Genomic DNA, 15,335 nt, shown 5'->3' with positions numbered 1-15,335 from the left:
CAGAACTTTATCCCAAGAAACAGATGGACTTGTCCCCCTGAGCTTTCCACAGCTTTTCACAAGCCAGAAGCCAGGAGCAGGACAGGGCTCACCAACAACTCAGCACTAAGAAACCTTGTTTAGGGGCTTCCCTGGTGGTGCAGTTGTTGAGAGTCCGCCTGCCAATGCAGGGGACACGGGTTCGTGCCCCGGTCCAGGAAGATCCCACATCCCACATGCCACAGAGCGGCTGGGCCCGTGAGCCATGGCCGCTAAGCCTGCGCATCCGGAGCCTGTGCTCCGCAACAGGAGAGATCACAACAGTGAGAGGCCTGCGTACCGGGGAAAAAAAAAAGGAAAGAAAAAGAAACCTTGTTTTCCCAGGGAGTGGAGTGGGGGTCTGGAAGTCACAATGAAAGAAAACAGAAGTCTGTAAAGAGAAAGTATGACGGAACTGGGATTAGAAAGGAAAAAAAAAGAATAGAAAAAGGAGGAAGGGAGGGAATCTGGCAATTTTGTTTAAGGGCAGTTTTTGGGGTTTTTTTTTGGCCACACCACGTGGCATGTGGGATCTTAGTTCCCCGACCAGGGATCGAACCCGTGCCCCCTGCATTGGAAGCGAGGAGTCTTAACCACCGGACCACCAGGGAAGTCCCTTTACGGGCGGTTTATACGGCTGTTAATCTATGATTCATTCCCTCCTCTCACTCCCGGAAATGAAAATAGGTTTGTTTTCCCAATTCTGAAAATACATAAGTACATCTAGAACTGGAAGGATACACCCCAAACTTTGGGAATGGGACTATGGATTTGGGGGGAAACAATTTTTTTACACTAAGTCCTTCTGTATCTTTTCTATGTTTCTAACAATAAAAATGTATCTCATACTTTTTGTATCATCACATTTAAGGCCATGCTACCGTAGCAATACCACCAAGCATGCCTCTTGTCTTTCTGGTTTTCTTTCCCTCCCTCTCTCCTTCCTCAGGCTGGTCCATGCCCTGCAGCTAAGAACTCAGCACCCAGTCATCTCTGAGCAGTGACAACCAGGCAAAAGTAAAACTCCAAGTTTCCTTAAAAAGTTCAACATAGAATGACCATATATGACCAGCAATTCCACTCCTGGGTTGCTACGCAGAAGAATTGAAAATAGATGTTCAAACAAACTGGTGCCCGAGTATTCACAGCAGCACTACTCCTAATAGCCAAAACGTGAAAACCACCCAAATGTCCATCAACAGATGAATGGATAAAAACAAATGTGGTCTATCCATACAACAGAGATTATCTAGCCATAACAAGGAATGAAATACTGTACATGCTACAACACGGATGAACCCTGAAAACAGAAAGTGAAAGAAACCAGACATAAAAGGTCACATGTTGTATGATGCCTTTTCATATGAAATACCCATAAGAGTCAACTCTATACAGACACAGAACAGACTGGTGGTTGCCAAGGGCCAGGGGTGGGAAGGAATGGGGAGTTACTGCCTAATGGATACATGGGCTCCTTTTGGGGTGATGAACATGTTCTGGATCTAGAGAGAGGTGATGTCTGCACAACAGCGTTAATGTACTGTCACGGAACTATATACTTGACAGTGGTTAAAATGGTAGAGTCTATGTTGTGATGTGACTTCTACCTCAATTAAAAAAAAATAAAGCAAAGTTCCAAACTGTGTGACCTTGGGCCTCTCTGAGCCTACAGAATGGTCACATGACAGCACAATCACACAGGCTGGTTGTGAGGCTTCCAAGTGATGTGTGTGTAAAGTGCTTGGCACGGGGCTGGGCGCATAGAAGGGGACCAGTGAGCAACGAAGCTGCCCCCGCCGGGACGACGATTATTACGTGGCACCGTGAAAGCCAACTCACCTGCAAGTGGTGGGGTTTCTGTGTTGTCAAATTGTCCTTTTAGTTAAACACCAACAAGCAAAAGACAGTTGGGGGGGGGGTGCTGTGTGAGATGAAAGACTAAAGAAGAGAGTGGCTCTTCTCTATTTATGGTATATTTATATCTAGATTATATTTATACTAGAATTCTCTCCTGTGTCAAGGTAGGAAATGCAGTTAACTTGGTCCTAGAAAGGCAAAGGGTGGCTTTGCCAGTGGTCCCCCAAGGAACAACCCACAAGCTCTTGCTTTTCTGCCCCCTTCCACAGGCTTGGAGACATGCGTCCTTGACTGGCTCCTGTTTTATGGGGGCAGAAGGGGCTATGTGTAGGTGAGAGGGCTCCACCTATGCAAAGGCCCTTACCTGGAAGCAGCTTTAAAAACCTAAGAATGGACAGATGGGGGCAAGAAGGACTATCCCCCTTCTTATCTGGGAATTAATTATTTGCAACAAAATTAGCAGAACTCAGAACTTCCTGAGGCAAGGTGAACCCCCTTGTGGCTGACAGTCGGCCTGGGGAGAGGGGAGGGAGGAATGAATAGGATTTCAGGCTGTCATGGAAACTTTTCTTTCCTGGGGCCTCTGAGCATATGGCAGGTGTCCTGAAAAATCCGTTCCTGCTGCCCAAGGCTGGCTGCTGTCCTCAGACATGTGGGTGAGGGCCTCTGCCTCTCCCTCTGAAAGGCCCCCTCCCTCTGCCACGGCAGCAGGCACAAAGGAGTCCCCAGTGCGCACCTCTCATCCCAGCTCCCCAGACAGATGCTGGGAGCCTCGGTGAACCCATGGAAATCCGAGTCCCCTGCCCCCAGGGCCCTCGAGGCAACCCGCAGATCACAGACTGCAGCAGGCCAGAGGCCACGGTGCAGACTCCTCGAGGGCCGCTGCAGCGGGGACAAACCCCCCAGCTCCTCCCAAGACGAAACAGAGCTGCGTGCTGATTTGAGACTTTGAAGTAGTGAGCAGGCTGGACTCCCAGCAAGACAGGCTACCCTGTATAACATGGGAAATCCAGTTGGCTCAAGGTAGAGAAAATCACAAGTCAGGAGGCTGTAAACCCAGAGCAGCCAAAGGGATTAAGATAACAGCAGGTGGCAGGTGCCAGGGTGGAAAACAAGGCAGAATTCTGAAAACTCTAAAGCCATGTGTCTGGACCTGGGTGATTGTGCTGGAGGGTCTGTAGCAGCATGCCAGGGACAGACAAAGCCACAGGAGAAAATGGGCATGGTGGTCTCAAAGCATCAGAGGGAATCAAGCACTGGGGAATGGGGAAGGGACCCATAAAATAAAATAGGACAATAACATATTGTAGCGGAGAATGTAAGATGTGATTGAATTTTAAGGAGAAAGGACTAGATGTCAAGGAAATGTGACTGCAGCTGGCCACTTTGGGGTGTCCCACTCGTCTGCATGAAGGGCAACTTGGCCCAGCTCTAAGGGAAACTCTGGCTCCATTCATTTCCTTTAGCCCACAAATATTGTTTTCATTTTATTTCATTTTATTTTCTTTGGCCACACCACACGGCATGTGGGATCCTAGTTCCCCAACCAGGGATAGAACTCCCGCCCCCAGCTCTGGAAGCACGAGAGTCCACAAATCTTATTTTTTGAGGCCTTACTATGTGTTCCTTTCCCTCCCTGAAACTCACTGCTTAGCGGGGGGAGGTGAGTGTCAATCAAAAGTCCATGAAGCCGTGCGGCTGTACCTCAGGGAGGCCTTATGTACACCCCACTCCCAAGGCGGCAGAGGAGGCTTTCTCAGGGATGTGAGTACAGGGCCCAAGCGCCATTTAACCAGGACCAGATGGGCAGGGGGAAGGAATGGGAGGTGCTGTGGGCAGAGGGAACAGCATGTGCAAAGATCTGTGACAGGAGGGGCTTGGCTGGAACCTAGGGATGGAAGATGAGAAAGGCCTGAGGTCAGAGAGGCAGGACCCTGATGGACGGTCCTTCTAAGACTGTTGGTAAATCAGGGGGCAATTTTTAGTTGCAGTGTGGCATGGCAGACTGTGCTTTAAGCAGATGACCAGAGTAGTAGCATATTCATTTCCTACCTAGGCAGACAGATGGTCAAAGCCATGCCGTGTTTTGTTTTGTTTAAGATTTTTTTTTTTTGGATGTGGACCATTTTTAAAGTCTTTGTTGAATTTGTTACAATATTGCTTCTGTTTTATGTTTTGGTTTTTCGGCCGTGAGGCATGTGGGATCTTAGCTCCCCGACCAGGGATCGAACCCGCACCCCCTGCATTGGAAGGCGAAGTTTTAACCACTGGACCGCCAGGGAAGTCCCCATGCCATGTGTTTAGTGAGGCCTCACTGGAAGATACAAACTCCAAGAGGCCTGTGCCCAGGCTTGGAGACTACACAATGGGTCCTGCTTGGGGCCCACACAAACAGTCACATTTCTAAACACCTCTAAGAACAGTGGTTGCTAAGGCTCCCCCCCTGCCCCCCCGCCAGCAATTTCAGAAGCCCTATGTCAGAAAGCAGGTAACATGGGGTTAAGACACAGGTTCTGGCACCATGCAGTTCTGGGCTCAAATCCTGTCTGCTATAGATGAGCTGGGTGACCCAAGGCAAGTTTCTTAACCTCTCTGTGCCTCGGTGAAATGGGGGTACTAAAAGTATCTGTCTTCTAGTGTCACTGTGTGGATTCATTAAGATCAAGCTGCTAAAATCCTCATCCCTTGGCCTGGTACGTTATAGATGCTAAAGAAAATGTTGGTTATTATTACTATGGTTCGCATTCAGCTAAGGATGAACACGGAAGACATGCAAAGACCATGGAAATGTAGAACGATTCGGGAGCGCCCGGGCTCACCGGGTGAGGAAACAGCACGGGGAAAGAAGTGGGTTCCACGTACTTGCGAGCAGAAGGCAGGAGACTGCCACGGCGTAGAGCTGCTTGGAGGTGGTGATGTTATAGCGATCCAGGAAGTGGTCCAGCAGGTAGACGGCCAGGTGCCGGGCAGCGGGGCAGAGCTGGCAGTGGCTGCTCAGCAGGGTTAAGATGTCAACAAAGAACCGGCGGCTCTTCAGGAGCGGGGAGTGGGCTCGGAAGGTGGGCAGCTTCAGCTCCTGGAACAGGCAGGGCAGAAGGGGGGTCAGGGCTGTCTCCCGAGAGCCTCAGAGGCCCACCTGCTGGCTGGTGAGGAAGCATTGATTCCCTCCACACCCTCTTCGTTTTCCTTCAAGTCCCAGGATGGCAGTTCCTCTATTCTAGAAACTCCTGGACCGTCTCCCACCTGCCCTCACTGAGCATAGGCTCGTAAAGTGTCAAGAACATGAAGACAGAGGCAGGTGAAGGAGCGGGTCATTCCCAGCAAAAGCTCGACTATCTGAGATGCACAAGGCCATAAAACATGTAGGAGGCCTTGAGTTGGAGACCCACATCCAAATCTTGGTTCCTCTACTCAACCAGTTTGACGGACCTTGGTCAGCCTGCCTTCACCTTCATTTCTTCCTCAACAGCAGAGGATTAAATGAAAAATGGATGTGAAGCACCTATTTTGAAAAAATTCGCCATAAAAAAGTTGTTAAAATAACAGTACAAAGAACTCCCAAATAGCCTTCACCCAGATTCATTAGTTGTTGACATATTACGTTTTCTCTCTCTGCAGACATATGTGCTTTTTTCTAAAAGTAAGTTCTAGACATCATATATCCCCCAGGAGGTGACTTTTCCTTTGTAATTCATACACTGCCGTGTCACCTGAATTTATTTAGTCTAACGCAATAAAAACCAACAAGAGAAATGTCACCCAACCAAGATTTTTATGACGGAAAAATTTTTCTTGTATATCTACCATATTTATAATTTAACCAAAGTAGACAAGACACAATTTATTTAGGAAATGTCTTAGCAACATTTTGTCAAATAGGGAAACAAAATTGAGGAAAAACAGGAAAAGAAATGCTGGCAGAAAGGGAATTGTGAGAGCTCACTAAGGGCAGCGTCCCTGGGGGAGGAGATTAAAACAAATTGGTGCCCATCCTCCGTCTAATGCCCTCTCTTAACCCTGGGGCTTTACTTAAATAGCAACAGCTCTGGGATGAGAAGATATCTGTTCACTCACTCATTCAAGAGATATCAGTTCATTCATTTCACTCAGTATCAAGTACCTCCTATACATCAGGCATTATTCTAGGCACAGGAGGTACAATCTGGAATGAGATAGACACAGACCTAAATATAAGATTAAAACTATAAAACTCTGGAAAAAACACAGGAGCAAATCTTCATGACTTTAGATTAGGCAATGGCTTCTCTGATCTGACATCCAAGATGGAAGGAACAAAAAAAGAAAAAAATGCATAAGTTAGACTTCAAGATTTAAAACTTTCAAAAGATAACATCAAGGGCTTCCCTGGTGGCGCAGTAGTTGAGAGTCTGCCTGCCGATGCAGGGGACATGGGTTCGTGCCCCAGTCTGGGAGGATCCCACATGCCGCGGAGCGGCTAGGCCCGTGAGTCATGGCGCTGAGCCTGCGCGTCCGGAGCCTGTGCTCCGCAACAGGAGAGGTCACAACAGTGAGAGGCCCACGTACCGCAAAACAAACAAACAAACAGAAAAACAACAAAAGAAGAAAAGATAACATCAAGAAAGTGAAAAGACAAACCACAGAATGGGAGAAAATGTTTGGAAATCATATATCAACAAGAGACTCTGATTCAGAATATATAAAGAACTCTTACAACTAAGCAATAAAAAGACAAACAACCCAATTTAAAAATGGGCAAAAGGGCTTCCCTGGTGGCGCAGTGGTTGAGAGTCCACCTGCCAATACAGGGGACACGGGTTCGTACCCCGGTCCGGGAAGATCCCACACGCTGCGGAGCGGCTGGGCCCGTGAGCCACGGCCGCTAAGCCTGCGCGTCCGGAGCCTGTGCTCCGCAACGGGAGAGGCCACAACAGTGAGAGGCCCGCGTACCGCAAAAAAGAAAAAAAAAAAAAGGCAAAGGACTGAATAGATATTTCTTCACAGAAGATATAGAAATTGCCAATAAGCACATGAAATGATTCTCACATTACTAATCATTAGGAAAATGCAAATCAAAAGCACAATCAGATACCACCTCACATCCATTAGAATGGCTATTATAAAAACCAAAACCAAAAGAGAAAATAAACAAGTGTTAGCGAGAATGTGGACAAAATGGAACAAACTGGAAGCCTCAATACACTGCTGGTGGAAAAGCAAAATAGTGTAGCCAGTGTGGAAAACGATCTGGCAGCTGCTCAAAATGTGAAACACAGAGTTACCACATGACCCAGCAGTTCCAATCCTTGGTGTATTCCCAAGAGATGGAAACACAGGACCACACAAAACCTTGTACTGGAATGTTGATAGTGGCATTATTCATAATAGTCCCCAAATGGAAACAACCCAACTGTCCATCAACTGATGAATGGAAAAATATGGTCTGTCCATCCCATGGAATATTACTAGGCCACAATAACAAATGAAATACTGATATGTGTTACGACATGGATGAACCTTGAAAACATTATGTTAAGTAAAAAAAATCCAATCATAAAAGGCCACATATCCTGTGATTCCCTTTATATGAAATGTCCAGTATAGGAAAATCTGTTGACCAAAACTGCCTGCCTCAGCCAGGCACAATAATAACCACTTGCACGAGTTGTGTCACAACAGGAGGTCCCGATAGGGCACACTGCCGCTGAAAACTAACCAGGAGAATTCGGGAGGGGCCAAAAGGAGGGAGGAGACGTTGGCCCATAATATGTCCTGCCAACCTCCCAGAAACCCTCACGCTGGAATCCATCTTGGCTGAGAGATGCACACACCATCAGGAAGGACCTTAGTCAGACCAAACAGGGGCACAAGCAAGATGACTGGCCAGAGACAACCTGGAAAGCTAACCCCATCACCATAAAACCTGAGACTGTGAGCCACGCGGCACAGCAGTTCTCCTGGGCTCCCTTATTCCACTGTTCTCTGCCCGGGCGCCCCTTCCCAATAAAGTCTTTTGCCCTGTAAGGATAACGTGTCTCCTCGGACAATACATTTCCAAGCGTTAGACAAGAGTCCACTCTTGGGCCCTGGAAGCGGCCCCCCTTTCGGTAATAAATCCATACAAACAGAAAGCAGATTAGCAACTGCTGGGAGCTGGGGGCAGTTGGGGAGGTTAGTGGCAGGGGGACCTGCCAATGGATATGGGGTTTCTTTTAGGGATGATGGAAATGTTCTGAAATTAGATAGTGTGGATGGTTGCACAACTCTGTGAATACCCTAAAAGCAATTGAATGTATACTTCAAAAGGGTGAATTTTATGGTGTGTGACTTGTATCTCAATAAAGCTGTTATAAAAATATAAGATGGACACATCACCCACTCTCATGGAGTTTATGGCCCAGTTAGAAAGAGATGGCCATCAAAGAATAAGGCAACTGCAGAGTTCCAAACCACGATCAACACTACGGAGGAAAGCTGTGGACTCTGGGAAAGCTCCTCTGAAAGCGAAGCCTGGTGGAGATTTCATGCTGGGATCTCTTTTCTTCTGGCTTATTCCCCGAGAGCCCTGAGTCCACAACACAGCTCTCTCAGTAGCCCTAGAGCTGTGCTCAAGGAAGATGCCCAAAGCCTGAATCAATTATTTCCTGTTCCTAACATTATACATGAAGAACTGAGTTTGACAAAGTCCTACAAAACCCCAGGGCTTAACTAACTAGCAATATTAGATCTGAGACTAGAAGAATTTTAACGTATCCTTTTTCTCAACCTTTTAATTTTTTAATCATGGAGAAAATCTGTTTTTAATAAACAGTTTTTTAATTGAAGTATACTTGATTCACAATATTTTGTTAGTTTCAGGTGTACAGCAAAGTGATTCGGTTAACATATATATATATTTTTTTCAGATTCTTTTCCACTATAGGTTATTACAAGATATTGAATATAGTTTCCTGTACTATACAGTAAACAATCCTTATTGTTTATCTATTTTATATATAGTAGTACGTATCTATTAATTCCATACTCCTAATTTATCCACCGCCCCCTCTTCCCCTTTGGTAACCATAAATTTGTTTTCTATGTCGGTGAATCTGTTTCTGTTTTATAAATAAATTCATTTGCATTGTTCTTTAGATTCCACATATAAGTGATATCACATATTTGTCTTTCTCTACCTGACTCACTTCACTTAATATGATAATCTCTAGGTCAGTCCATCCATGTTGCTGCAAATGGCATTATTTCATACTTTTTATGGCTGAGTAATATTCCATTGTATATATGTGCCACATCTTCTTTACCCAGTCATCTGTCAGTGGACACTTAGGTTGCTTCCATGTCTTGGCTATTGTAAATAGTGCTGCTATGAACATTGGGGAGCATATATATTTTTGAGTTAGAGCTTTTGTCTTTTCTGGATATATGCTCAGGAGTGGGATTGCTGGATCATACGGCAATTATATTTTTAGTTTTTTAAGGAACCCTCATACTGTTTTCCATAGTGGCTGCACCAATTCACATACCCACCAAGTACAGGAGGGTTCCCTTTTCTCCCCATCCTCTCCAGCATTTATGATTTGTAGACTTTTTCAATCATGGAGAAAATCTTAACTTCTTTATGGAAAAGATCTGACTTCTCTGTGTATTATTCATCTGCATTGTTTGATGGATTCATGCTGCTCCTTGAATGTGGGGGTCTGGGTCTGCTCTTGCTTATGTTTGTTTTGCCACCACCCTGGTGTGATGAGAACATGGTCAGGTGCCCGAAACTAAACAGTGAAGGAGTGAAGGAAGGGAGGGGAACAGGAAGGGAGGGACTGCAGTGATGAGTATCAACCACCCAGGGCCCAGAGGAAGGTGTGGCTATCTGTGTAGAGTAGCAGGTCCGTGGGGACTTCAAGGAGAAGAGACCTGTCTAGCCAAATTCTGGAAGGATGTCTAGGAATTAACCTGTTGAAGAAGCAGGAAGGAAAGGAAGCTCAGCAGGAAAAACAGCACCTGCAAGGCCACACTGGTGTCCTGTCTGGGGAATCTGGAGCCCTTGGAACAGCCGGAGAGGGAGGGTATGCTTGAACAAAGCAGGCTGCGAGGGTGGGCAGGGTCCCAGCCTGTATGTCCTGCTAAGATATCCGGCCTGCCCTGAGGGCAATGGGGAGCCAGCGAAGGGTTGAGAGCAGGGCACTGACGTGGGTGCAGCAGCCACGTGGGAAGACCGCTCAGCCAGGCTCGTCCTGGGCTACAGCCAGACAGCTGGAATCAGCAGCCAGCGTGTGGCTGCAGCCCCTCAACGACAGGGCCCTCTCCCCACCCTCCAGCAGCCTCCACAAGCTTGCAGCCTACTTGGGCATTTCCTCTAAGCAGAGGGCTCTACGGCTCCTGACGAGAAGCAAGCAGTCACAGATCCTTGGTGTTCCACAGGCAGCAGCTGGGGGAAATTAGCCAAGCGACCTTTGGCCCAGGCCGCGCTGCCCTCATCAAGGCGGTTCAAAGGCCCCAAACACAGTAAGTCAGATATGCAATGTCATGACTTCCCTCCCGGCTCAGCTCAGCCCAGCCAAGCTTCACTCCCTCCCTCTGGATTTTCCCTTGTGTCAAGAGAAACTCAAAGCAATACGTTGTAGGTCTTTCCTCTGAACACTCCCCCGGGAAAAGGGCCCACTGGCTTGAGCAGATTCTCACAGAAGGCCATCGGTGCATAAAAGAAAAAGCTATGGACCTTCAGAACAGGCAACAATAGCTCCGGAAGGAGTTAGCAGGGAGGGCTTCCTGGAGAAGGGTGGGCAGGCTTCTGAACACTAGCACAGATGCCTGCGATGCTTCACAGCCCCATTTCTTCTCCTCCCTCAGACACGGGTTTAAAGGTCACTTCCTGAGAGAGGCTTTCTCTGACCTGTCATCATTCCAGATCAGGTGCCCCTTGTTTTCTCTCTTAGCACGCTGTTCTTCGCAGCCAGGTATTTACTTATTTATGTGTCTTTTCCTGCTAAACACTAGCTTCAGAGAACAGGAGCCATGTCCATCTTGCCGATACCATCTGCCCAGCGCCCAGAGCCTGGCCCAGGGGCAGGTGCTCAAAAAAATATCTGCATGAGCAAAAAGGAATGAACAGCCATCAAAAGTCATGGAGGAAACTTACATGCATATGACTAAGTGAAAGAAGTCAATCTGAAGAGGCTGCATACTATGACTCCAACTATATGACATTCTAGAAAAGGAAAAACTATGGAGAGAATGAGAAAAGATCAGTGGTAGCCAGGGGTTTGGTGGGGAGGAGATGAATAGGGGGAGCACAGAGGATTTTTAGGGCAGTGAAACTACTCTGTATGATACTATAATGATGGATACGTGTCCAAACTCACAGAATGTGCAACACCAAGAATGAACCCCAATGTAAACTGTGGACTTTGGGTGACAATAACTTGTCCATGTAGGTTCATTCGCTGTACCAATGGACCCCTCTGGGGGGGGCTGTTGATAGTGAAGGAGGCTGTGTGTGTGTCAGGGGGCGGCAGGGGTACATGGGGAATCTCTGTACCCTCCGTTCAGTACTGCTGTGAACCGAAAACTGCCCTAAAAAACAAAGTCAATTTAAAAAAAAAAAAAAATGAATGAACACAAGGACATCCCTCCCTGTTCCAAATACACCCATCCCTGCCATATATGGGGGAGCAACTTGGCACAGATTGTAAAGTCAGGCAGTTCTGGGGTGGAGTCTCACCTCCACTATTTACTAACCTTGGGCATGTGAATTCTGAACCCGGGTCCTCATGCAAAAAACGGGGGTCATAGTGCCATAATGTAAAGCATCTGGCACTTAACAGCACTCAAGCAAGCGTCAGTGGCCTTTCCCTCAAACTGGGCAATCAAATCTCAGGTAAGTTGAGCTTATCTGCCTCTGTCGGGCTCTCACAGGAAGCTGCTTTGTACGGTGGAACGAGACATTCTACCTGAGGGGTTATAGCTGGGCCTGGGGGTCTGTGCAGAAAAGGAAGCCTGACCACTCCACGTGCTCTGCGGAGCCCCGGAACCAAAGGGAATTAGGAGCTCTGAGCCTCTGCTTTTCTCCTGCAGGGCGAAAAGCAGAGCAGGGCGATTCTTTGGCAAATGAACAACAATGCGGGATGCCAGCATGCCTACCCTGCTTAGTTGAGAGTCCAGCCGATTACTCCCCTAACCCAATTAGCGGGGAAAGGCATTCATTACAAGGGCTTTGCTCTAAGGATCGCATTCCTCCCCAAGCACTCTTGACCTAAGTCAGCTCCGGGTGCATGAAGCCAGACCCTCCACTGAGTGCTGAGTGGCCTGGATTCCAAAAACCAAAGAGCAGCCTGCTGAGAGGCGGCTCAGGAAGCTCTCCTGGATTAGGCAGGCACTTGGCAGGCACGCAGCAGCTGGCGCGGGCGAAAAGGGGGCAGGAACCAGTCAGGCAGGGTGACTTTGCTAGAGCTGGGGCCAGGGGCAGCATCGGCGTGGCCGGCACAAAAGCTGCGGGGAGGGCACTGAGAGGAGGGGCGGAGGGGCGGGCAGAAGCTTCCTGAAACTCTCCCTCCCCAGTTCTGGCTCTTTATCACCTGAGCCAGACGGGAGAGCACCTGTGCCTCAGGTACATCTAGAGGTGCGAGCACAGGGACAGATGGCCATGATAGGGTGAGGGCAGGGGGATCCACCTTAAAAAAAACCCTGCTCTTGTTATCTCAGTAGTTTACCATATTTTTTAAAATAATAACAATGGACTAGGAAAAAAACTATTACATGTATACCAAAGTGGTTACAGTGGTTATCTCAGAGGGCTGGGATCCCACATGATTTTTACTTTCACGCTTTTCAACACTGCCCAGATTTTTAAAAAACATTCACTGTAAAAAAAAAAAAAAAAATCCGCTTTATTATTTCAATTACTGTGTTTCCAGTTTGAAAAAAAATGGAGAGAGGGACTAGATACCCACTATATTAAGGCCCAGCTCAAACCTTATCCCCAAGGATTCCCTGGCAACCCTGCATCATCACTTTGACAAAATCAGCTCTTTAATAATAGCATCCCCCTTGCCAGTGCTGGGCTAAATATCCCGCTTCATCCTCACAAGATGCAAAGACCCCACCAAGGCACTACCCAGAAGTAGTGTTTTTCCTTGTTTCTTCTTTTTACTAATTATAAATTATGTGCTCACTGATACATTTTCTAAAGTAAAAAAGAATAACAAATATCACTGATAATCCCTGGTGCAGCGAGAAGTACTATTAAGTTTCACACGGATTCTTCGGATGTTTCTCTGTGCAAACTTTCACAGAACAGGAGCCTCATCTACAAGCACGTCCCTTTCACAGGAATCTGTGGTTTCAATGGCTGCCTGGAGTTTCATTGTGAGGTTGTGCTGTGACTTAACCAGACCCCCGATTCTGGACATTTGGGCTGTATCTCCTATCTTCCTTCGGGTGTCGTCTGAGAGGCCTTCCCTGACCCCCTCTGCTGCAGCAGCCCTACAATCAGCAGTTACTGCTGACTCAAGTGTTCCATCTGTCGCCCCCGCCCTGCCCCTACCACCCACAATGTGATCTCCGGGAGGGAGGGAGCCACCTCTTTCCAGGTCTTGGTTGTACCCCTGGTACCCGGCACACAGTGAGGGCGAATGAGTATCTGTTGAATGAGGGCATGAATGTATGAATGAATGAATGGAGTGTTCTGTGATGAACACAGGTGCGACCCAAGCAAACACCAACTGGGGGAACTTCCCTCCACCTGGGGCCTTCTCTAACCTCCTCCCCCGAGTCTCCCTTACCTGGTCCTGCACCCTTCCCTGGGGTAACCAACGGGGTGGGGGAACAGCCCCCGAGTGGGAAACCCCAGGGATACCAGAGGTGCCATTTTGGGGGAGAGGAAGGCGGTAGGTGTCAAGACAGGCTTGAGTCCTTTAGAAACACTCTCCTTGCTGCCTAAGGGCTCTGCCTGAGGCTTTCAAAGCAGAAAGAGGACTTCCTGAGAGGTGCAGGGCTCCAAGAGAGGCCAGGGGCAAGCGAATCATGACCCACATGAAGCCCCAAACTGAGCTACACACAGAGGCAGCAGGGCCACCTGTAGAGGCTTTGGAGGTTTCCATGCTTCCCCCTCCCCTCCCCCCAGCACCGAGGTGCTGACCTTGGCAGAGGTTGGCAAACCCTCTGCACCTATGCTGGGCTCAGATGTGCGTGGGAACATGGGCAAGGCCAGCCCCAAGTGCACTTCAACAGACCCTGAGCCCGTAGCCAGGACCCCAGCCCATCACTGTCGCAGGAGAGACGGGGAAGAAAATTCAGTGTGTGCCCCTCACAAACAGCCTCTGCCGGCATTTGAAGGCTTACCTCAGAGGGCTCTGAAGGTCATGCGTACTGTGAAAGTTCAGCCAGTCACCCCTGGTTTCTCATATTAGGGGAGAAAGGGAAGTCTTCATTTGACCCCTTGGTGTCCTGCACTGTGTTACTTTCTAATTGACTATTAACCCACTCTTTCTTCCGATCTCTGCTTAAAAGTCACTTCTGAAAAGTGTTCCCTGGTCATGCCCCTGTCAGTCCCCGAGCATCCAGGACTTTCCAGCCAGCCATCCATCCATCCCTCCATCCACCCCTCCCTCCCTCCCCTCATACAAGCACCACCTTCTTCACCCCTGACTGGGCATCAGGAGGGCAGGGACTGGGTTCATCTTGTTCGGCTCTGTGACCCCAGCGCCTGACACAAAAGAGATACTCAATACTTACCCAAATCTCCAAATTTGGGCAACCGCAAATACTTGAAATGAAAAGGTAAGAAAAAATGAGTTGCTCCTGATCTCAGGTTGAATAAAATTATTCATCTAGTTGAGCAATTCCAACTACCCACAAAGCCTGGCAGTGTGAGGATGGGGGGTGGGGTGGGGGAAATGCTGAATTCCAGGGGAAGAGAAAGCTGTCCTTGCCTTGGGGTGGTGTGTGCCTCAGTCTACTCAACAGCAACACAGGGTGACCGAGGAGGAAGAAGGTCAGTGTTTACAGAGGGCTGGGAGCTTTAAGAATCATAAATTATGCCCTCCACACTTGATCATCCCAAAGGTAATGCTTCCCAACATGTGTTCCATGACACCCCAGCCCCTGAAAAAAGAGTTCTCTGGGCCATTAGTTTGGGAAACACTACATACACATTAGCCCATTAGAGGCCCTGAAACATTTGTTCAGGAAAAAACTTACATAGTCTTGAGAAACGCTAGGTTAAATTTATTTATCCACAGACCACTACCACCCGCTGTCCTTTTTCAGGGGCAGACTAACAACATCCCAGAGAGCTTGTTCTGTGAAATGGTGCTTTAGGGTGCCGGCAGCTGGGCCCCGGTGCGCTGGGGAAAATGAAACCCCGGCGCATCTGCAAGGCAAGACTCTGGTGAAAATCCTTGGCTCACTGCCTAATAATGTGATGATTCGAAATCAAGAGATTAACTGAAAAGCCTGCTGAGATTAAAAACCCCAGCTTCCACCTG

The 15,335-nt window shown here is 48.0% G+C and overlaps 1 protein-coding gene across 2 annotated transcripts in view; it reads right to left on the bottom strand.

Moving 5' to 3' along the window:
* CCNJL (cyclin J like) overlaps nucleotides 1-15,335 on the bottom strand; it is a 50,489-nt gene that overhangs the window by 17,613 nt on the left and 17,541 nt on the right. For both annotated transcript variants that reach the window (XM_027084392.1, XM_027084391.1), the window contains one exon: nucleotides 4,738-4,951. In XM_027084392.1, coding sequence (XP_026940193.1) covers nucleotides 4,738-4,951 — 214 coding nt within the window. The remainder of the gene's footprint in view (nucleotides 1-4,737; nucleotides 4,952-15,335) is intronic.

This window comes from Aethalodelphis obliquidens, unplaced genomic scaffold (genome assembly GCF_003676395.1).
Source record: "Aethalodelphis obliquidens isolate GAN/ISIS:26980383/991018 unplaced genomic scaffold, ASM367639v1 scaffold52, whole genome shotgun sequence".
In the NCBI taxonomy this organism is placed as follows: Eukaryota; Metazoa; Chordata; class Mammalia; order Artiodactyla; family Delphinidae; genus Aethalodelphis; species Aethalodelphis obliquidens.
The sequence above is the reverse complement of the archived record's forward strand: the minus strand, read 5'-3'. Positions and strand labels throughout refer to the sequence as shown.